The sequence below is a fragment of the Taudactylus pleione genome, unplaced genomic scaffold (genome assembly GCF_031769625.1).
Source record: "Taudactylus pleione unplaced genomic scaffold, aTauple2 ptg000205l, whole genome shotgun sequence".
Classification (NCBI taxonomy): Eukaryota; Metazoa; Chordata; class Amphibia; order Anura; family Myobatrachidae; genus Taudactylus; species Taudactylus pleione.
Window position 1 is genome coordinate 7660001 of NW_028284607.1, and position 23316 is coordinate 7683316.

Sequence of the window (23316 nt, forward strand, 5' to 3'; positions counted from 1 at the left end):
CATCGGCAAGTGCATACACACTTGCCAATGCCGCCAGCGACGAAGTGACGGCAGGGGCCATGCTGCATTCTGCAGCATGGCCTTCGCTAACAATGTCACCCATTGGACATGCATGCATCGGAGCGCATATCGTCAGCGGGTACACACTGGTCGGTGTGCCTAATATGTTGCTCCAATACGCTTGATCGGACAACACATCGCTTAGTATGTACCTGGCATAACTCTTTTATAACATTGCCAATATATGTATAATGTTATTGATAGGGGCCCCCACAAGTTTGTTGCCCAGGGGCCCCCACAGATCTTAATCCGGCCCTGTATATATATATATATATATATATATATATATATAAAATCTCATAAACATACCAGAGGATTTGCAAAAATTAAAGTGTATTTTTAAAACATTACAATACAGCGTTCAAGTATAATCTCACCTAGAAGGAGGCTGACATTTCATGGGCACTGAGTGTAGTTATATCAAGACGTCATACAGCAGAGGAGATGCAGAGTAATATATAGCTGTGCGGCGGTGCCGGACCCTGGAGACTCTGAATGGATGCTGCGCGCATACGCGCGGCATCCATTCAGTGACGGGAGAGGGGCTGGGGAAAGCCCAGCTAGTGAGTCTCCCCCCAGCCTATGGTAATTAGGCCACACCCCAATTTGAAGCCATAGTGAAGGGCATAGTGAAGAGGGCCGGCACAGGGTGCTCCGATCCCTGGAGCCGGCCCTGCCTAAAGCTGCCTAATTGAGGGATCGCATTTCCCATGATTCATTAATACATATGGGGATACTAATTATGTGCAGTTATCCCCAGACAACGGGTGTTTTCGAGGAATATGCCATAAATAGTTAATGATAAATGGTCCCCCTAATGTTTTACTTCACAGTTTGGGAGAACAGAGAAAATTTCATAGCTACTGTGCCTATTCCGTGGATCTTTAAGGTGCCTACACAATAGACGATGTGGTCACGATGCGATATCATGAACGATTTCCCTTGAACTCTCCCCGGCAGCTCTTAAAAGTGTCCAATCTGAGTAACGATTGCGTCGTGTCCGAGATTGGCAGATCTTGCCTGCAGTAGGCAACATCTGAAGATACGACGTACGACCCATTGTATACCCGTCGTATAAAACATCTGAAGATATGACGTACGACCCATGGGTCCGTGCATCGGCATCACTATTGTGAGTGGAAACTTACGATTTGCACATATTTTGCACGATTTGTCTTTCCGATACGGCGAAATCGTGCGAATCGTGCAAAATATCGTCTAGTGTAGGCACCATTAGGTTAACATCTGTTTGAGCCATTTCTACACATTCTATAGTTTATCAGGAAGATCAGTATATAATAATTCTGTTACACTTGCTGAAGAGGCAACCCACCCTCCCCCCGCCCTCAACAATCTGCTGGATGCTCAAGACAACACACTCGAGCGAGGAAGACGCTAGACACAGGCCGAGACATGCAGCTTGGTGCAGTTTACTCCATTATTTAACATTTCTGATTAATTTTACCATAGTTTTCATAGTGTTGACACCATTGTTTTAATACTGCTGTTTTATGCCTTTGTGTTCAGCTTCTCATTTTATGATTTTTTTTTTCTTCTCTCCGTCTGGATGTTAAATTTCCGCTAATTGCACACCCTGCCTGATGTAACTTGTGCAGTTCGCCCCAGATGGCTGCCTTGGATGGTTCTTTCTTGGGCAGGATGAACAAGTGGATCAATTCAGTCAGTGCATATCATAGTTTTAGTCACCTGTATATGTTTTGGTTTCTTTTATGCCTTATCTCACATATTGTAACCTTTGTAGTGAACCCAAGTTGGTTGTCTTGACTAGTACACCCATGGGTGAGATGTAAAATACTTGGAACTGATGGTAATATAAGGCTTTGCTTCTACCTTTAGTACTCTGGAACTTCCCCATTTTTTTTCATAGGTGTTGCCTATTCCACCCAGGGTAACCTATGTAGTGTGCCAAAATGGCTGCCTCGCCTTGTATCTTTCGTGGGTTGGGTAATGTAACCAGTGAATTTATTAAGTTCATTGTTCCCATTATGTTCACTATGTACATTGGCCCTCATTCAGAGCCGTACGCTCTGAGCAGAGCGCACGCTCTGAATGAGGGCCGCCCTCCATAATTATGGAGCGTCCTCCTGGACGCTCGTATAGCTGTGGGTCACCACCCACAGCCTATACGAGCGTGCAGTTTGATGGCCGCGATGGTCTTGACCATCGCGACCATCGCCACTGCGAGCCGGAGCCTGCGGTTGAGTTTTTCAACCGCAAGGCCCGAGTGATTTTGGCTCTATCAGAGCCAAAATCACTCCCACTGACATCACTAGTGATGTCAGTGGGCCGGCTTCTGACGGTAGGCGTTCCCTTGGGAACGCCCCCGTCAGGGAGGCACGCCCCCGGCACGCCCACCAAAGGGGGCGTGCTGTCAATCAACATCGACAGCACGCCCCCTTTGATCAGACACAACGAGCGAAGGAAAGTCCTTCGCTCGTCGCGTCTGGCGCATGCGCACGACGGAGCTCCCGCCGTCGTGCGCATGCGCAGTGCACAACATCGACCCACTTGCGAGCGGACAGCCGCTTGCGAGTGGGTCTGAATCAGGCCCATTGTTTTTTGTTTTTTTCTTGCTGTTATATTAAACCTCTGTGGTATGCGTTCGATGCTTGTTAAGAGACTTTGAGACTTGCTGGAGAAAAGTGCTGTATAAATAAAATTATTATTATCAGGGCTGAAAGGAGGGTGGCGCAGCCAGAGCTGTCACCCAGGGTGGCATGATCCCGGGGCAGTACCAGTCGTATTCACCCAATGCTAAAGTATGTAAACCATTCTCAAGCTACACATTCTCACTACTGCCTTGCAATTCGGTCTCACTCAGATCAGCTGTTTTTTTTTTTTTTAAAGTATGTTAAGGCCCCCATACATCAGCAATTTCAAATTGCACAATTGCTGAAATCAATCGATTGAAAAAGGGAAACATTTTTATACACAATCAATTGCAGATTGCAAAATTGCCACAATCGATTGAAAAAGGGAAAGATTTTTATACACCATCGATTGCAAATTACACAATTGCTGCAATCAATTGCTGATGTATGGGGGCCTTAATGCATTTCCATCTAGCAAGCTACATATTGTAAATTACATTTCTGTCTCATGGAATTTATCTATGTTTGCAAAGATTGTGATGTAATGACTTTATTGTAATTGGTATTACCTGGGTGGGGGATGTTGTTCAGTGATGCCAAGCTTATTGTAGGATATTGCTTGTGTTTACTCAAACTCAGTGCTATATTTCTTCTTTGATTAGTGGGGCATTTGTGCTCAGCTGTAGCATGTCCCAATCAGACTGACTTTAAGTTTAGATTCAGTCTAGAGCAGAGGTTCTCAAACTCGGTCCTCAGGACCCCACACAGGTCACATTTTCCAGGTCACCCAGCAGGTGCACAGGTATATTCATTACTCACTGACACATTTTAAAAGATCCACAGGTGGAGCTAATTATTTCACTTGTGATACTGTGAGGAGACCTGAAAAACATGCATTGGTTTGGGGTCCTGAGGACCGAGTTTGAGAACCTGTGGTCTAGAGGTAGCCGTGTACTATAAGGACTAAGTGTAATTTATGTAACAGTTAAAAAAAAACAGTTGAACAAACGTTGAACAACATCTACAACCAGGTAAAATGAAAAAAAAACACATAATATTACAAATGTACTGTCTGAACATGCCTAAAACTAAGACAGTCATGGTACAATGAAAAACATGACTGGGACATAGCTACAGTCAGGTGCATAAATATTGGGACATTGACAGAATTTTCATATTTTGGCCTCTATTCACCACCACAATGGCTTTGAAATGAAACAAACAAGATGTGGTTTAACTGCAGACTTTCAGATTTAATTTGAGGGTAATTACATCCAAATCAGGTGAACGGTGTAGGAATTACAACGGTTTCTATATGTGCCTCCCACTTTTTAAGGGGCCAAAAGTAATGGGACTATCAACTCAAAAGCTATTTCATGGACAGGTGTGGGCTATTCCCTCGTTATTTCATTATAAATTAAGCAGGTAAAAGGTCTGGAGTTGATTCTAGGTGTGACATTAGCATTTTGAATCAGTTGCTGTCGACTCTCAATATGAGATCCAAAGAGCTGTCACTATCAGTGAAGCAAGCCATCATTAGCCTGAAAAATCAAAACGCCTGACTGTATACCGGGATATATTTTATTTAGAAAAGACAGAATGAGAAAGATTGGAGGAGGGGTAGCAATGTATTTGAAAAACAACATAAAAACTACTTTACAAAATATTGCAGAAAAAACTGAGGCCCTTTGGGTGACCATAGAAACAGGGGAGAAAAACATTATTCACACTGGGGTGATTTACAGACCACCAGGCCAGGGGGAGGAACTGGACAGGACAGGAACCTCTTGCAAGACGTCACTAAGATAATTTTAAAAGGAGAGGTAATAATCATGGGAGACTTTAATCTACGAGATGTAAATTGGGAGGGCTCTTTTGCAAGTTCCACTAGAAGTGGGGACTTTCTAAATGTCTTGCAGGGAGCATCCCTTAAGCAGCTGGTGAGGGAGCCCACTCGCAAAAATGCTATACTAGACATCATACTCACAAATGGCAATAGGATATCAGATGTAAGCAGGGCCGCCATCAGGGGGGGACTGCCGGGCCTAAAGTCCCAGGCCCAGGCAGAAAGGGGGCCCGGGTGGAAGGCTGGCAGCAGAAAGGATAAGCGCCGGTGACATATTTGATTGGCTGCCAGCCACGAGCCAATCGGAGCTCGCGGACCAGCAGCCAATCAAGAGCACCCACAGCGGCGGCTCATGATTGGCTGCCTGTCCGTGTCCTCCGATTAACTTGCAGCACCAAATTAGAAATGCCGCTGTTACCCGGGCCCCTTTCTCTGGCCGGGTGAGTGTCAGCGGCGTGCCTGGAGAAGGAGCCGCAGTCCAGCAGCCATCAGAAGAGGCCGAATAGAGAGCAGACGAGGAGACGAGAGTGAGGAGCCGCATCAGCGGGGGGAGAAGCTACATACATCCACTGCAGCATGATGGTGAAAGAGATGGGCAGGAGAGGGGGATCCCACTTCCCATGTAGTGGAGACAGACCAGGTACAGATATCCTGCTCTTCCATCCTCACCCTACTCTCCTACCCTCAGCCTGCTCTGCCACCCTCAGATTGCTCTGCCACCCTCAGCCTGCCCTGCCACCCTCAGCCTGCTGTCACACTTTCTCCCTCTTCTCCCACCCTCACCCTGTTCACCCACACCGACACACCTACTCTGCTTTCTCACCCTCACTTCTATATTACAGATTGACATGTTAGCACCCACCACAGCCCAAACTTTGATATTTTTTATTAAACTGGTTTATGCACAAATTAAAGCCCCACCTCTGCTGGAGCTCCACCCACATTATCCACAGCAATGCCCACTTCTGAAAATCTGCTCCCCCCCCCCACCCAAGACGAGGGGCCCTGCCTATTTTGTGAGTCCCGGGCCCCACAATCTCTGATGGCAGCCCTGGATGTAAGTGTTGGAGAGAACCTAGGATCCAGTGACCATCAAGCAGTATGGTTTAGTATAAAGACAGGATTTGGCTCATGCCACACAAAAAGGTGTTAGATTTTAGTAAAGCTGCTTTAGCAGAGATGGGGAGATGTGTAAGCGATTCATTGGCAGATTGGAGGAACTTGGAAGAAGTGCAGGAGAGGTGAGAAGAATTAAAAAGTGCAATAGAGAAAGCAACAGATCTTTGTATCAAAAGGGTTAGGAAAGGCACATGGAAAAGGAAGCCAGTATGGTTTACAGAAGAAGTATCAGCTAGTGTGAAAGCAAAAAAGAGGGCATTTAGGAAATATAAGCAGACTCAGAATAGTGAAGACAAAGAGGTGTATCTTGTCCGAAGGAAGGAGACCAAGAAGGTGATCAGACGTGCAAAGGCACAGGCTGAAGAGAAAATGGCCCAGTCAATATGTAAAGGGGCCAAATACTTTTTTTAAGTATATAAATGAAAGAAGAAAAGCAAATGGTGGAATAATAAGAATGAAGACAGACAGTGAGAGTCTTGTGGAGGGAGACAAGGCCATAGCAGATCATCTAAATGGTTATTTTTGCTCGGTTTTCACTACAGAAGGAGAGGGAAAGGGGCCACAGTTAAGTTGCAAGGATATACATGAGGTAGATACAAGTATATTTACAGAGGAAAAGGTCCTAACAGAACTTTCAAAACTGAAAGTGGACAAATCAATGGGACAGATGGGATACATGCAATGATACTAAAAGAGCTTAAAGGGGTCCTGGTAACACCATTAACTGAATTATTCAACCACGCTCTAGCTACAGGAGTGATTCCAGAGGACTAGAAAAGAGCAAATGTTGTCCCACTGCACAAAAATGGAAGCAAGGAAAAAGCAAGTAACTACCGACCAGTGAGCCTTACATCAGTAGTAGGGAAAGTAATGGAATCACTATTAAAAGAAAGACTTGTGAAACATCTCAAATCCAACAATTTACAGGATCAAACAGCATGCGTTTACTAGGGGGAGATCATGCTAAACAAATCTTATTGATTTTTTTGACTGGGTGACTAAAGTAATAGATCGGGGGGGGGGGTGTAGATGTAGCTTATCTAGACTTTAGTAAGGTTTTTGACACGATCCCACATTGGTACTGCATTTGGAGATGGTTAAATGGATAAAAACTTGGTGGCAGAATAGGAAACAGAGAGTTGTAGTAAATGGAGTGCAGTCTCAGGAAGGAATTGTGCCAAGCGGTATACCCCAAGGTTCTGTACTTGGACCAGTGCTTTTAATATATTTGTTGGTGACATTGCAAATTGTATTAAAGGGTAAGTATGCCTTTTTGCAGATGACACAAAAATATGCAACAGGTTAGACAGACCTGGAGGGGTAAGACAAATGATGGAGGATCTAGCTAGTCTAGAGGAATGGTCAAGAACATGGCAACTACAGTTTAATGCTAAAAAATTAAAAATTATGCACTTGGGTCTCAAGAACCCAAAAGCTAAATATAGTATTGAGGGTACTCTAATGGAAATTACAGAGGAGGAAAGGGATCTAGGAGTCACTATTTCAGGTGATTTAAAGGCAGGTAAGCATTGAAACAAAGCAATGAGGAAGGCAAGTCAGATGCTTGGTTGCATAGGGAGAGGAATCAGTAGCAGGAAAAAATAAGTAATAATCAGGCCCGCCAAGAGCCGTGGCGGGCCCGGGTAAGAGGGGGCGTGGCCTAATTGTGGGAGGTGTGGCCACGCCCCCTTCAGGAAAAAATGTTTGTGCGGCGCTGCATGCTGGCAAGGGCGACGCTCTGGGCCCCCTCAGCCCAGCGCAAAGCCAGGGGGCACGATCTGTGTGATCGCTCCCCCCCACAGGCATAGGAGACTGCTGTGGCTGCTGCTCAGCAGCCACGAGCAGTCTCCCACTGCAGCTCAGCACATGCTGTGTGCTGGGCTGCTGTGAGGGAGGGGGGTGGTGGCTTCGGACCCGGGCCCCTCAGGAAGCCCAGGCCCGGGTAATTTGTACCTGCTCCCCCCCCCCTCTTGGCACCCCTGGAAATAATGCCACTGTATAGGTCATTGGTACAGCCTCATCTAGAATACTGTGTTCAGTTCTGGAGGCCACATCTCCAGAAGGATATAAATACTTTAGAGACTGTACAAAGAAGGGCAACTAAAATGGTGCATGATCTACAGCATAAAACTTATCAGGAAAGACTAAGAGTTCTCAATATGTATAGTCTGGAACAGAGAATGGAAAGGGGGGACATGATAGAAACTTTCAAATATATCATGGGTTTTAACAAGGTGCAGGAGGGAGACATTCTTCAAAAGAAGAGAAGTACTAAAACACGAGGACATGCACTGACACTGGGGGGAGGTAGATTCAAAGGAAATTTGAGGAAAAATTACTTCACAGAAAGTTTAGTAGATAAGTGGAATAGCCTCCCATCAGAGGTGGTAGAGGCTAAGACAGTAGAACAATTTAAACATGCTTGGGATAGGCATAAGAATATCCTTACAAAGAACTGAGGATCACATAGGGTTGAGGTTACCAAAAGGTAAAAAAGGGCAGAGTAGATGGGCCAAGCGGTTCTTATCTACCGTCAAATTCTATGTTTCTATGCTGCAACCAGCACTCTCCGTGCTGACTCACAGTGCCCGCGCTGTGTTGGGAGAGACAGTGCCGTATGATATGGTCTGCCACTAGGAGCATCTATAGGATACTGCAAGCAGCATACGAGTGCGCTGAAGAAGGCGCTCCTGCTCACCCACGCCCAGGGGTTCTTAATTATGAGGGGCAGCTGTAGCACAGGGCACAGTGGCACTCTGTTACAGGGATGATTATTAATATTTCAATAGCAGCAGCCTGACACCCAAGGTGCATGTCTACTCTCCACTCTCAAAAGAGGCCTCTGTGAACTAGAATTATGCCTAGCCCTGCAGAGGAGGTAAAAATCTCAAAACCTCCTATCAGAAGACCAAACTCCTGTCACTTTATAATCAACACTTTCTTTGAGTAAAACTTTTCTCCTGAAGATGCTCAGGCAGGGGCAGAACTATGGGAGACAATGGAGGCACCTGCCGCCGGGCTGCAGCTCTGAAGGGGCACCTCCTCCATTGTCCACAACATATTCATCTCACTTAGGGCTGTAACTATGTACCCGGAGTGTACTGTCATGGCCGCCCAATACATGGCACCTCTTCCCGGCACCTGAGAAGCCACCATACACTAGTGAAGAGCTCCGTGTCAGACCATCAGCTGCTGCCTTCGTCTATCTATAGCCTGTCTGCATGCGAATTGCTACATTACAGTGTCAACAGCTGTGACGGGGGGTTCTGGGATGAACTTACGCCACTGTGCTCAGGTTAACATTATTCACTTAAATTAACTGTGAGAGTGTGTGGACATCAGAACTGACTTCAGTTCATGTGTTCAGCACCATAACTAGGGGTGAGTGAGTGGTGCCGCCACACAGAGTGCAGAGCCCTGTGGGTGGCTCGGTCGCTGCCCCACTGCCACTGCATCTGGCTGGTAAGGTGCTTGGAATGGCACCCTATAGCCAGAATCGCTGCTGCAGCGTCACCCGGAGCGTCCTCTGAATCCTCCAGACATGCACACTGAAGCAGGTACAGCCCCTGGAATATCCTGAGGATGCCCTGGGCTATAACTCCCAATGCTGGTGGCCCTGCCCCCCATTACATCATGTGCTCAGGTGGCAAGGCCGACACAGGGCGCAAAAAAGACCTGTTATGGCACTGAGTGTGTTATTTGGCCAAAGTCCGTCTAGAAATGTGCTTCTTCATCAAATTGAAACTGGAAGATGAGAAATGCTTTCCATTAAAAAAATATATGGTGAAACCCATTCAGTTATGTTCTAGTTCAGCGGTTCTCAACTGCAGTCCTCATGTACCACCAACTATCAGCATTTCCAGATTTCTTTAATCATGCACAGGTGAGTTGATCTATTTTGTTGGGTCAGTAAAACACAAAACCCCAAAACCATGGTGCTAGTGAGCAAATCTCAGACCAATCTTGCATGAAGTGCACCAGTCCTCCACAGTAGGAGAGGGGCAGCCCAACTTGTATACCAAGTTGTAGATGAAAAGATCTAAACAACAAACAGATGTCTCCTTGTGCAATATTTCCAAATTAACACCAATTTGATCAAAATATATATTAAGGTGATAAGCTTTATACAATTAATTTGGGGCCAATTTGGTTATCTTAATCAAAAATTCTAATGGACCACATGTTCTTTTCACTTCCTCCAGTAATATATTTAATGCTCAGAAGGAAAGATGAAAAGGAGACATCATAGCGCATCCATATTAAAAACATACATTTAGGGGCGCCACAAAGCTTTTAGTGGGGGGCAAAACATAATTTCATTTTGGCAATCCTGTGTGTGTGTGTGTATATATAAATATATATATAAATATATATATATATATATATATATATAGCACAGACCTCAGTGCTGGTTAGCAATACTGCCTCACAGCACTGAGGAGGTGGGTTCGATTCCCACCACGGACCTAACTGTGTGGGGTTTGTATATTCTCCCTGTGCTTGCCTGGGTTTCCGCTGGGTACTCATGTTTCCTCCCACATTCCAAAAATATCCTGATTGGTTAATTTGCTCCCAACAAAGGGTTGTGGAGAGGGAGGAGGTGGAGCAGCTGGAAAGGGGTATATCTCCTTGCCAGGCCCCATATGACCCAGTACAAATACTGGCGCCTCTTAAATTTGCCAACATTAAATTTCCAATAATACAATAATATCACCTCCCATTTAATTATGTAATATATAAACAGTATATATATATATACATACATACATACACATACACACACAGAAGATATCATGTTTTTGTGAGTCAATGTAAGGACTGGTCAGATGGGAAGACTTTCAAAGAGTTGGATGCTTAACAATTTATTGCAATTTATTTTTGAACCAATAATCCATGGATTGAAATGAAATACAGTCTGAGGTGTAATTAGCTGCATGAAAAGAATGTTTTATGTAACTGGTGTGGTCACATATCTCAGGCACTGTATATGGTTGGGTGCCGATACACATTTATAGCAGGTGTACGCTGATACACTGATTTGAACACCAATCATTTTATCCCTTATTTATGCACTAAACTTTTGAGCTATCAGAGTTAGTGAGATCTGTGAGCACCTTGTCATTCAGTTACATTACCCTCTATCTTAAATCACACATTTCTCAGCAGTCATACCTAGTACTTCAGTGGCGCACAAGGGTGTGTGTGTGGGGGGGGGGGGGGACAGAGGAGAGTCTGAGTCAGTGGCGTTACAAGGGGTGCTGGCCGCACCCGTGTGTCACCTGTCCAGGGGTGACACCAAAGTGCCGTCTCCTCCTCAGTGACATGCACTGTAGCATTATGTGCAGCACTCAACACGGTGAGGGAGTCGGCACTTCACACAGGCTGGTCCCCGGGGGCAGTCTGTACCTCCGAGACCCCTGATGTGACTAAAACGGGGGTTTGGGGTGCAAGGCCACGCCCCTACACGTGGCTTTGTCGCTCACAATACTATCTCCTTTCATGGGCCCGCACCAGGTGTCACCAAGGTGAGTGACGCCATTGGTCTGAATACCCAGATGCTTAAGTGTTTGTGCGTATGTATGTACATATTTGTATGTGTGTGTGTATATATATCTATATGTGTGTGTGTATATATATATATATATATATATATATATATATCTTATATAGATATACATTAGTAATTTATATTTTTTTGCAGGGTGGCTGGTTATTTCTATGTATATGTATATATATATACACACACACACACACACACACACACACTTTATATATGTGGAAACCCCACTTTACAAATCCTGTGTTTGCCACTTTACTTGTTACCACAACCTCACAAATTACAGTCAGACACCTAATGGAGCATACACACGGTCAGATTTGTCAGATGAACGATTTGACCAACGATTTGAACAATTTGAACTATGAATGATTTTTGACTGCATTAAAATGAATGGAATCGTCCAAATCTGACTGCAAACACATTAGATGTCAGATATCGTTATCTGACCATCGGGAACGCGCATCGTTCATCGTTCAGACATGTCAGATATGTAAGATTTTTCCTTCAGATATGAACGATTGAACAATTTTTTAAATCGTTATCATTCAGATCTGAAGAAAAATCTGACCATGTGTATGCACCATAAGGCTGGGTACACACCTAAACGACCGGCAATCGTGCCGATGTTCAGGGCGATTTGCCTTCATCCTGGACATCACATGATTGCCGGTACACACTGCACAATTTAATGAACTACGGAACGATTACTTGTTCCATCCTTCATTAATAAGTATGGCGCCGCATGCGATATCGTTTGAGTGACTGTGCAGCACAGCCAATCACCCGATAATACATGCGACCAGCAGGATCACGCAATTGTGCATACACACTAGGCGACATACACGATTTGTCGTGCCGATACGCCAAATTGTGCCTATATCGTCCTGGTGTTTATGCACCCTAAGTGTGGCTGCACACTACATAGATCTGTTTAGCTGTAATGGTTTTACAATGACCATTACAACTAGCTTTGTTTAATTAGAACTCCCAGGCTTTCTATGGAGGAGCAAATAGCTCCATGTGTAAGATGTCTGACTGCAATGTGTCAGGTCATGGGTGACCCTGACTGGAGATGAAGAACCACTGTTCTAGTGCAAAAATCAAGTTCTTTTGCGGTGTGGAAATAATTGTGCTCACTTCCAGATGCTATAGTCCCTAAAATTCTACCCTCTCCACCCTTTATCTAATTTCAACAATCTTGAACTACAAAATTAAATTGCTCTGTAAAAGCAATTATCTAGCTGTACTTTAGAAAAAACATGTAATTTGTTTATATAACAATTTATTTTGTTTTACTTATTTTAATGCATTGTATTAACAGCAACATGTCAACTATTTGAATAAAGGATTTATAGGGCATTTCAGCAAGAAAAGTTTTGTTTAAATAAATAAAAAAGTATCGGTTTGTATTGGAATGGCTGGTGAGAGTTACAGAGACAAAATTCCCATGGACTGCAATGGGATATAACATGTATTTCACCAAATCACTTGGAAAAATAACTTGTGCTGTACAATTTTAGTGTGTTTGTGTGCATCAGTGCAGTTACAGCCGTAAAGCCTTTATGTGAAGGGGGTACAAGGTAAAATATTCATGCACATAGAATACACAGATATGATAACATTGGACCATTAATGATACAGTTGGCACTGTTGGTTTCTTTAAAAACCAATCCATTAAATCAAGTAGAATACTGGATGGGTAAATGAACAAGTTCATCATAAGACATAAAACACATAAATACATATAAACTGTATTCAAAGTACCAGTATAATAGAAAGGTAAGTAGTGCAGGAGGAGGTATAACGGAACCACTAGGAGAACGAAACTCGGAAGTCATGTACAATATGTAACATGCATTTCCTTCTCTAATATAAGTGTCTGTAAGTATAATAGGGGTGACAAGCGTTCCTTGTTGCTCGCATACTGAAAAACAACTACCCTGAGAACTGTGGTTGATATATTAGTTATGTGAAGGGCCTGTTAAGACTGAAGGTTACACTCTGTTATGATCTCAAAAACCATTGAGAGAAGTGATATTGACTTGTTTGTCAAATAAAGTTGTTTTTGATGAATAATATTTAAAAATTCAGATTCTGGTTGTGAAAAAAGAACTTGTTGGGTTTACTCCGCTATAGTACCACCTTAGTTTGGGTGTTCTATTTATGACTGGTCTCCTAAGCTTACCAAGCACGTAAAACCATGTTATGCCCCCACCTAAAATATGTTCTACCCTTAGCAGGATTATTAATCACTCTATTAAATACCCGTCAACTGATAAATTGCTTATATTTCTTAGCTCATTAGACAGACAACACATATTGTATCAGGTGAATATTTGGTTGGATGTGAGTAGATAACCCCAGTGTATCGCTATCTCTGCTCATAGCTGTATTCTACACATCACAGTTTTCTTTCTTTGTTAGTCCACAAGAATAATTATTATTGACTATTTATTTAATATCTTGAAAATTCCGGGAAGAAACTTCTATTCTATTATTGCACAAATCCTCTATGAGATAAGTCACATGAAGGGTGCCAGTTCATGCACACACAGGTTTGTCTTTCACATCAGTCTGTAGGCTCCTTTATGCCTCCCAACAGTCACAAAGAAGCCCATCATGGTTGCCCCATGCAGGGTATCACATTTATAGGAGTGGGATGGCACATTATGAGTCAGAGCAGCAGGAGTAACTGGAAGAATGACCTGTGCTTTATCCCATAATAGAAATACTGAGAAGTGGCATGGGCACAGCACCTCCAGGATAGGGACAATATGGCAGATGTGGACACTGCCCTTCCAAGTCCATGACCTTGGGTGGATTCAGTCACAGCTTCACCAAAACGGTGCAGTCAGATGGGTGACGTGGATGCTACTTCCCCAGACGTCAGCGAGACATCATACGGACAAACTCTAGCAACAAAAAATAAATATGTCAGTTGAAACAACCCTCAGTATAACTAACCATCATGAGAGACAGAACATCTGACAAACTTATCTGTCTACCACAGGTACATTGAATTTTTTAAATAAACAAAATAAATCCTAATTTACCTTTCTAAATGGCCAGCGACACATCCAATACTACAATAGACTCCAACCATCATCACTGATATAAAGTTGTAATAACAGTGATGGGTATGCACATTATACTCACCTTCAAAGTCCACTTGTCCATCTCCATTCAGGTCGACATCACGTATAATATCCTCAATGTCCCTGTGACCAACCTGTTGTCCAAGCAGCTTTTTCATGGCCTCCCGTAATTCAGTTGTACTGATCTCTCCATCTCCATTGGTGTCAAACTGAATACAGATGTGCAGATATTTATTAATGTGATGACTAATTTATTCAGTAGTAAGACCTCAACATTTATAAATAATATAAAAAATAGCCACCATTTCTCTCTTTTTTTTTTTTTTATCCTAGTCAAAATAAACCCATACAGTCAGGTTGTGAGTTAGAAAGGATCCTCTCACCTCCTTGAAGGCATCTCGAAGCTCCTTCACTCCAATCATATCAGCTGTTTCCGCAAGAAGCTTGGGACCCATAAGCTCCACAAAATCATCAAAGTCCACATGTCCTCCAACTTTACATAAGAAGCATGAGAAAATAAAAGTGGTGAAGTATTAAATAATTATCTTTATAGCCCATATGGTATTTGACATATTGGTAATTCCTGGGATGTTAGAAAGCCATTGCAGACATTTGGAATAGGAATGGACATCGGAAACCAATGTTCTTGATCCAATGGAAGTACTTTCTTCTATCGAATTGCAGGTTTTCAATGATTGCTAGTCATCAAATGCTGCTTTCCAATGCCCATCTGATGGCTGACTTCTTTATTCCGCAGCAGACAGCTCAGCTAATGTGCGCATGTGCGAAGCTCTGACTGCTTCTGCGCGCAATATAACAATTGATCGTTATTCCAACAAATAGTTTTGATGCGATGACTAGTAACCTTTGCATTACTTCATTTGATGTTGGAAGCCCGGTATACATTCAATGCTGGGTTACCGATGTCCATCTCTAGTATGGATTTGTGAGCTGTGAGATATTACATATAATGGGCCTGATTCAGCAAGGATCGCAACTGCAATTACACACGCGATCGGACGATTGTTGTGTTCTGCTGATGCGTATGCATCGCAGTGCGTGTGTGCGAACCAGCCACTGCGATCGGGACTGCCGTTGCAGGGGTGTGCATAAATTAGCCACGGTGATGCCATACTCAAGCATGGGCTTTCACGGCGTGCGATGAGGTTAGCAATTTCTGTGTAAGATCTGAACTTGTGCAAGTGTGCGTGAGGCTCCGATGGTACTTGATGTTACCGATGGTTTTGCAGTCCTGCAAAGTATTACGGATGTGTGTGTAAGGTAAGGTGGGCGTCCTTATGTAATGGTGTGATGGCATAGAGATCGCAATGGATTAGCATATCATCGCAGTGAGACAGCGTGTGTAATCGCACCCGCAATCGCATTTGCGATCCTTACTTAATCAGGCCCTATATGTCATGTGACTGCTATAGGTTTAGAGGTAAGTTATAGGTTGGACATGACTCACGGTTCATATTTATTTGTTGAGACAGTTCTATTAACTCCATCTCTGTGGGCATGTATCCCATGGTCCTCATACAATCGCCTAGGTCCTTGCAGCTGATGTAGCCATCTTTGTCTTTGTCAAACTCTTTGAAGGCTTCCCTAAGTTCTGTAGAAAATAACTTATTTAGTACAATAGCTTTGAACGGACTGAAACTTAACGATTGTTAACATTATGAACTTTTCACATTAACCAATTTGATCTCTGGCTACAAATGTTAAAAGTGAGAAAATGTTAAATTTCTCACTTTTTAAAAGCATGTGCCCAAATGTAACAGCCTGCAAGTTGATGGCAGTGGTGAGATTTCCACAATGTGTCCTCAAGATTTAAATGCCAATTCTTTTAAAGGCAAAACCAGGTTGGTTTTACCCATTAGAAAAAATTGCTGCTTTAAATCTAGAGGACACATCGCTGTAATCTCACCACTGCCAGCCTCGGAGGCTGTCACATTTGTGCCGTAGTCTCTAAATGATTGTTATGCGCAACCAAAAATGTATAAAGTTTTAAGGAGGCAGGAAAATCTGCTGGGTAGGTGATGTATCTGCATTGTGTCATCAGCCAACTACAGTCCCTTTTACAGTCTGGTTATACTAAAATTGTAATTCTCCAGTATGTTTTCTAAACAGCTATAGTTCCTCACTGATTCACCCAATTTACCAGTTCAACCCATTGTGAATGGCAAAATGTGTTACCAACTATTATGATGATTTGGTCTATTTTATAGACACTTTAATCACGTTACTGTTGACACCATCTTTTTTTCATCCATATTTTTGCAGACTTCCTTAAACTTGCCAGTTTGTGTTCTATCATAAACAGGATCATAGAGGGTGCAGTGTGGCAATGGGCGCCAGCACCGTGTCCTCTGCAGCCTGTGCTAACTTCTGGCCCAGGCCGCTCAGACGCGGCCTGGGCCATGACCTATAAATGGATATGCGGTAGTGTAATGTCATTGGTCACGCAGCTGCACGCCTTCGCATTCGCACAGTGCACTGCAGTGACTGAGTCATTGAGGCTGCTCTGTGCTGCGGTGAGGGAGAGACTGGTAGCTCCTCTCTACTGTATCTGCAAGATGAAGTGCAACTAGTTCTGCTGTGCAACAATCCTGGCAATGCCAACAGTTACATGACCATGATGATTCCCGGCTTCCACCTTGAGACATAAAACTAGTCTAAGGTCAGTCTTCTGTGGGAGAAAAAGTATGTGTTTTTAATTTTTTTCCTGTTGTGGGAGCAATGAATGTGTGCTCTTTTTTTTCCTGTGGGGGACAATGTGTGTGTTTTTTTTCCTGTGTTGGCCAATGTATGCGTATTTTTTCCTGTGGTGGACAATGTGTATGTATTTTTCCCATTGGGGCCAATGTGTGTGGGGTTTTCTTTGTGTGGGGCAGGGGCGGAACTAGCAGCGGTGCAGCCGGTGGTTTGCACCAGAGGCCCAAAGCTGCCGCTGCACCCGCCGCTAGTGTAGGGCAGACCGCAGTGATAGCTGTCTGCACTACACAGTAATAAACACACAACCGGCAGCGGCTGCTGTGTGTTTGTTATAGCAGCCGATGAGTCAGAAAGACTCTCATTGGCTGCTGCGTCCATGGAGGGAGCCGGCTGGAGCTCACTCATAAACTCCGTCTTCCGGCTCCCCCCACAACGTGTGATGGGAGAGAAGTCATGACGTCTCTCCCTTAGTGCAGGAGAAGAGCGGGCCGGGACTCGGAGTGGACAGCTGCTGTCGCATCAGGAGCAGGGATTCAGGTTGTTGTTTTTTTTTTTTGTATGTTTGTGTGTAAGGGGCACTCGCACTGCATAGGGGGGTGCTACAAGGGGCACTGTATAGGGGGGTCGCTACTGGGGCTCTGTATGGGGGGGCGCTACTGGGGGCACTGTATAAGGGGGGCCGCTACTAGGGACAATGCATACGGGGGACTACTACTGGGGGCAATATATAGGGGGGACTACTACTGGGGGAAATGCATAGGGGGACTACTACTGGGGGCAATGCATAGGGGGGACTACTACTTGGGGCATTGCATAGGGGGGACTACTACTGGGGGCAATGCATAGGGGGGACTACTACTGTGAGCAATGCATAGGGGGGACTACTACTGGGGCAATGCATAGGGGGGAATACTACTGGGGCAATGCATAGGGGGACCACTACTGGGGGCACTGTAGATGGGGCACTACTGTGGGCACTGCATAGAAGGACCACTACTGGGGCACTGTATATGGGGGGCACTGCATAAGGGGCCCAAAGCATATTCTTGCACCTGGGCCCACCACTCTTTGTGTGGGGGCCAATGTGTGCATTTTATTTCCTGTAGGGGACAATGTGTGTGTTTTCTTTTACCTGTGGGGAAAATATAGTGAGGGTTCACTCCAAAATATCTTGGTGCTAGTAGACCTGGGGCTGGCCCTGATAAGAATTATCTACATTCAGCATATACACATTCACCAGAATCTTTACGACCCACCTACTGCATTCAATAATCTTGCACCTATAATATCTTACTCCCCAACCAATATATTATATATATATATATATATATATATATATATATATATATATAACACTTTAACAATTCTAGCAATCTTACACCAGGATTATGCATCCAAAATTCTTACACCTTACAGTATCCACCAAAATTACTCCAAACCCATTACAGGTTGAGTCTCCCATATCCAAAATGCTTGGGACCAGGGGTATTTTGGATAATGGAATATTCCGTATTTTGGAATATTTGCATTTAATAATGAAATGTCTTGGGAATGGGACCCAAATATACACACAGAATGCATTTATGTGTTATACACCGTATACACACAGCCTGCAGGTCATTTTATACAATATTTTCAATAATTTTGTGGCTCAAACAAAGTTTGAGTACAGAAATTAAATTCATTTATGTTTCATATACACCTTATACACAGAGCCTGAAGGTAATTTTATACTTTATTTTTAATAATTTGTGCCTTAGACAAAGTTTGTGTACATTGAACCATCAACAATCAAAGGTTTCATTATCTCAGACATGCCAAAAAATTCCGTATTTCGGAATATTCCGTATTTCTGTATATTTGGATATGGGAGACTCAACCTGTATATCCAATATATATTTTTTTATTATTATTCTTTATCAACTTCTAAATGCATTGTACAGAAGTAAAACACATGCCAAACCAGGTGGAAGCGATAAAGTTTCCTCCTAATCGTTCCTGAGTACGTTAATCTCTTCACCACACAGGATGAATCTAGCATTCTTATACTACAGTCAATATATTCATCATTCATGTAATCTTCCATGCGTCCAACATTCCTACATTTCATAAGCAGTATTTAGCATTCCTACTTCCTGTGACATCCAACATAATGCACACCACCCATTACTTTTAGCTTTCCTACACTGATAACACAGCATTCTGCATTATTAGTCTCCCCATTACATCCTACTTTCTTACACTAAAGACATAATATATTGAATTTTAACTTCTCCCACCTAAACATTGTTAAAAATCTCTGCCTCCCACCTTGTATCATATCTCCTGCATAAACATGTACACATCTCATATACTCCCAAAGCATGACATAATCCTCTGCAGTTTATACTGTATATACCTAAAGCATTAGATATTCCTCCAGACTGATTTGTTTTTGCATTAAACTGCACTTTATTTACCTTCGATCTCTTCTGGACGCAGCTCTCTGTCCTAAAAGAGAACATATTGAAACAAAGATTAGGGCATAAAGGAGGGAGCATTAGAGTCAGTGAATGAAAAGGATTACATGGTTGAACTACAATAATCTGTACAATAATCACGAAGAAACGTCTGTGGGTAAAGGAGTTATGTCTGTGTCAGCACTGTATGTTTGTCCATGTGCACTGTAGTCATTTGTATATTGTATTATCAGTCTACTTCCTTTGGCACACATTAATAAGATTATGGCAACTATTCATAGCATTTAAGTATACAAGGGAAGCCCACACTGTTATATTCAATGGTTACTGATTCCTGGTTTGGCTTCCACTAATGGCTTGTTTTGTTTATTTAAAGCTGGGTACACACTAGACGACATGTGTACACAGCAATGTGACCGCTGACGGACTGACATATAATGTAAGACATATTCTTGCCCTGAAAGAGTAGTAAATATTGAAAGACTGCAACTGTATACATAAGGAAGAGGATACAGGGCCTGATTCAGACCCGCTCGCGAGCGTAAAGCGCTCGCAAGCTGGTCGATGTTCCCCCGCTGCTCATGTGCCGCCTCTGGCGTGCGCATGCGCAAGCCCCAACGAGCGAGGGCAGCTCCGTCGCTCTGGGGCTCACTACAAGACGGGGCGGCTGTCGATGTTGATTGACAGCTCGCCCCGTTTTGTAGGCGGGGAGGAGGGGTGGCTGCACAAACGCAGGCGTTCCCTTAGGAACGCCTGCCGTTTGTGAGCGGCCCTACTGACATCACTCGTGATGTCAGTAGTGGACTTCCTGCTCTATTAGAGCAGGAAGTCCACTCAGGCTTGCTGAAGCCGAGACCCTCCTGCAGGGTCTCGATGCAAGCCCAATGGTCGCGATAATCGCGACCATCGCCAGGCCGCTCGCACTAGCTGTGTGTGGCCTGGAGGCCGAAAAAAACAAACAAAAAAACGTCCTGAATCAGAGCTGAGCGCTCGCAAACAGCGAGCGCCTCTGAATCAGGCCCACAGTCAGTATCCCGGCAGCTGCGATGCCGGCATTGATATTACCGGCGCCAGAATCCCGACACCTATCATAATCCTGGTGCCAACATCCCGAACGCCAAGATACCGAAGGTAAGCAGCAGTGTGGAGGGGATGGTTAGGGTGCGGGGTTAGGGCTAGGTACTAGGGGTAGGGTTATCGTTAGGCACTAAGGGAGGGAGGGTTAGGTTTAGGGTGCGGGGAAGGGGGTTCAGACACTAGGGGGGGGCAGATTAGGGTTAGGCACAAAGAGAGAGTGTTAGGGTTAGGGTAAGAAGAGGGGGAGGTGTCAGGATTCTGACAGCCGGGATCCAGACTGCCGTCATCCCATACCGATTCCTAAGGAAGAAAGTACCCAATAGCTAAAAACTATTAATAGATTATAAAACAATCACATCTTATACAAAATCAGTTATCGGATAGAGAGAGATACTGATGAGGATAGAAAGTGTGGAGGTGTCTCACATACAGGACCTGATTCAGAGATACACGGAGTCTCAATGCCGCAGGTGGCCAATGCCTTCAGTCTGCACGTGAGTCCGAGTCTCCCAAAGGTTACTGCCCTAAGACGCTGATAGAAATTGCACACAGATTGATGGAACTTCAGTGGGCGGTTCAGGGTGGAAACAGGGATACGGGCGTGTTGCGGTCAGCATCTAAAGACACAGTTGTACTGACACCGATGGCCATGTCAGAAGGAGAATCTGCGTCACCGTAGGGCTAGTGCAATCTTCAATGGTGGCACAGACGATGGGACCGATGGTGTGTCTAAATACGCACAGTGACGGATTAGCACCACAGGCGGTGGGCGTCCCACTAGGAAGACCATCGGCTGCAGCATTAGCATAAAGACGGCTGCAGCAAAAGGTGCAATCGCAGATGTAACTGCTTACTCCTCTGTATCAGGCCCATATTGTTGCTGTCAGGAAGTACATTGGCCCCCATGCACTGTTGGACTGGGGGGAGTAAAGTACAGTAATGGAACTAAGAAGTTTAAGTTTAGTTATTATAGGTGCAATAATTGGTTGGGCTCTGTATGTAATATGTGGCATATTCAATTTATCATTTAAATATATAAGAATATAATTTTATTTTAGCAATTTTTTTAAATGCACAAACAAAATACAGTCAAGTTTTCAGTGTTTGACCAGCACTGTGATAGAATCAACGTCTGTGAAACAATGCACTAAATATATTTGGTGTCTGCATGATGTGATGCAGAATAATGAATGCCTGACTCATCCTCACAATCACATAATAGAAGTCAATCTGCATTTGTACTGACATATTCAGTGACTCTGGTAAGCAGCACTGTCCTAACAGTCACATTTATAAATACTATGGGCCTGATTCAGACCCACTCGCGAGCGGCTGTCCGCTCGCAAGTGGGTCGATGTTATGCACTGAGCATGCGCACGATGGAGGGAGCTCCGTCGTGCGCATGCGCCAGACGCGACGAGCGAAGGAAAGTCCTTCGCTCGTTGTGTCCGATCAAAGGGGGCGTGCTGTCAATGTTGATTGACAGCACGCCCCCTTTGGTGGGCGTGCCGGGGGCGTGCCTCCCTGATGGGGGCGTTCCCACGGGAACGCCTCCCGTCAGAAGCCGGCCCACTGACATCACTAGTGATGTCAGTGGGAGTGATTTTGGCTCTGATAGAGCCAAAATCACTCCGGAGCTTGCGGTTGAAAACCTCAACCGCAGGCTCCGGCTCGCAATTTCGATGGTCGCGATGGTCTCGACCATCGCGGCCATCACAAAGCACGCTCGTATAGCCTGTGGGTGGTGACCCACAGCTATACGAGCGTCCAGGAGGACGCTCCATGAAAATGGAGCCCGGCCCTCATTCAGAGCGTGCGCTCTGCTCAGAGCGTACGGCTCTGAATGAGGGCCTATGTAAGGAGAACTCATTGCAGATTTGTAAAAGGAAATGTGAGCATCTCGTTACCAGGACCAATTTTCTGAGTAAGATAAATCTTTGTAAAGCTTTCCTAAAATGCTTACATCCAGCTGACACAATCAGACTTAGGGCCTGACACAATCAGACTTAGGGCCTCACAAGCGGGCCGATGTTTGCCCCCTGCGCATGCGCGGCCAGCGTGCGCGAGCCCCAGCGTGCGACTGAAGTTCAGTCGGTGCGGGGCTCGCTACAAGACGGGGCGGCTGTCGATGTTTATTGACAACTCGCTCCCTTCTATTAGAGCAGGAAGTCCACTCGGGCTTGCGGGAGCTGAGACCCTACTACAGGGTCTCTTCGCAAGCCCGATGGTCGTGATAATTGCGACCATCTCCAGCCCGCTCACACAAGCTGTGGGTGGGCACCCACAGCTTAACAAGCGGGCAGGAGAAAAAATTAATTTAAAAAATCCCCGCCCTGATTCAGAGCAAGCGCTCGCAAACAGCGAACGGCTCTGAATCAGGCCCTTAGACCATATTCAGCTCTCTGCAATCATGTCCTTAGCCAGAAATCCCAGTGTCATAGAATAAGGTAGACTGAGTATTTGTTCTGGGGGTAAGGAAATGCTACCCAGAAATTAGGTAATCAAATAGAGGAGAGACGTGCAAGGATGACCTGGTAGTTTACATTTTGCGCAGCTCTTGGGCAGAAATGATTCGGAGCGCAACACAAACTTACATTCCAGATTCCAGCAGAATGACTGCTTCAATAGCAAATACCATTCCCCCCCCATTTCTTTGTCAGGAATATCATGATAGATGAGTGAAGGGTCATGAGATTTATAAAAACATTTAAGGGTAGAAGCTGGTTCTGGTCACACAATAACGAGGAAGGCAGAGGGCACAGAACTCACGTAC

General features: G+C 44.4%; 1 protein-coding gene across 2 annotated transcripts in view; it reads right to left on the bottom strand.

Annotated features, from left to right (window-relative positions):
• Positions 1–10489: 10489 nt before the first annotated feature.
• Positions 10490–23316, bottom strand: part of CABP1 (calcium binding protein 1) — a 38168-nt gene continuing 25341 nt past the window's right edge. For both annotated transcript variants that reach the window (XM_088477932.1, XM_088477933.1), the window contains 5 exons: positions 19467–19497; positions 15761–15904; positions 14676–14785; positions 14354–14501; positions 10490–14109 (listed from right to left, as the gene is read on the bottom strand). In XM_088477932.1, coding sequence (XP_088334058.1) covers positions 14084–14109; positions 14354–14501; positions 14676–14785; positions 15761–15904; positions 19467–19497 — 459 coding nt within the window. In that variant the 3' untranslated portion in view covers positions 10490–14083. The remainder of the gene's footprint in view (positions 14110–14353; positions 14502–14675; positions 14786–15760; positions 15905–19466; positions 19498–23316) is intronic.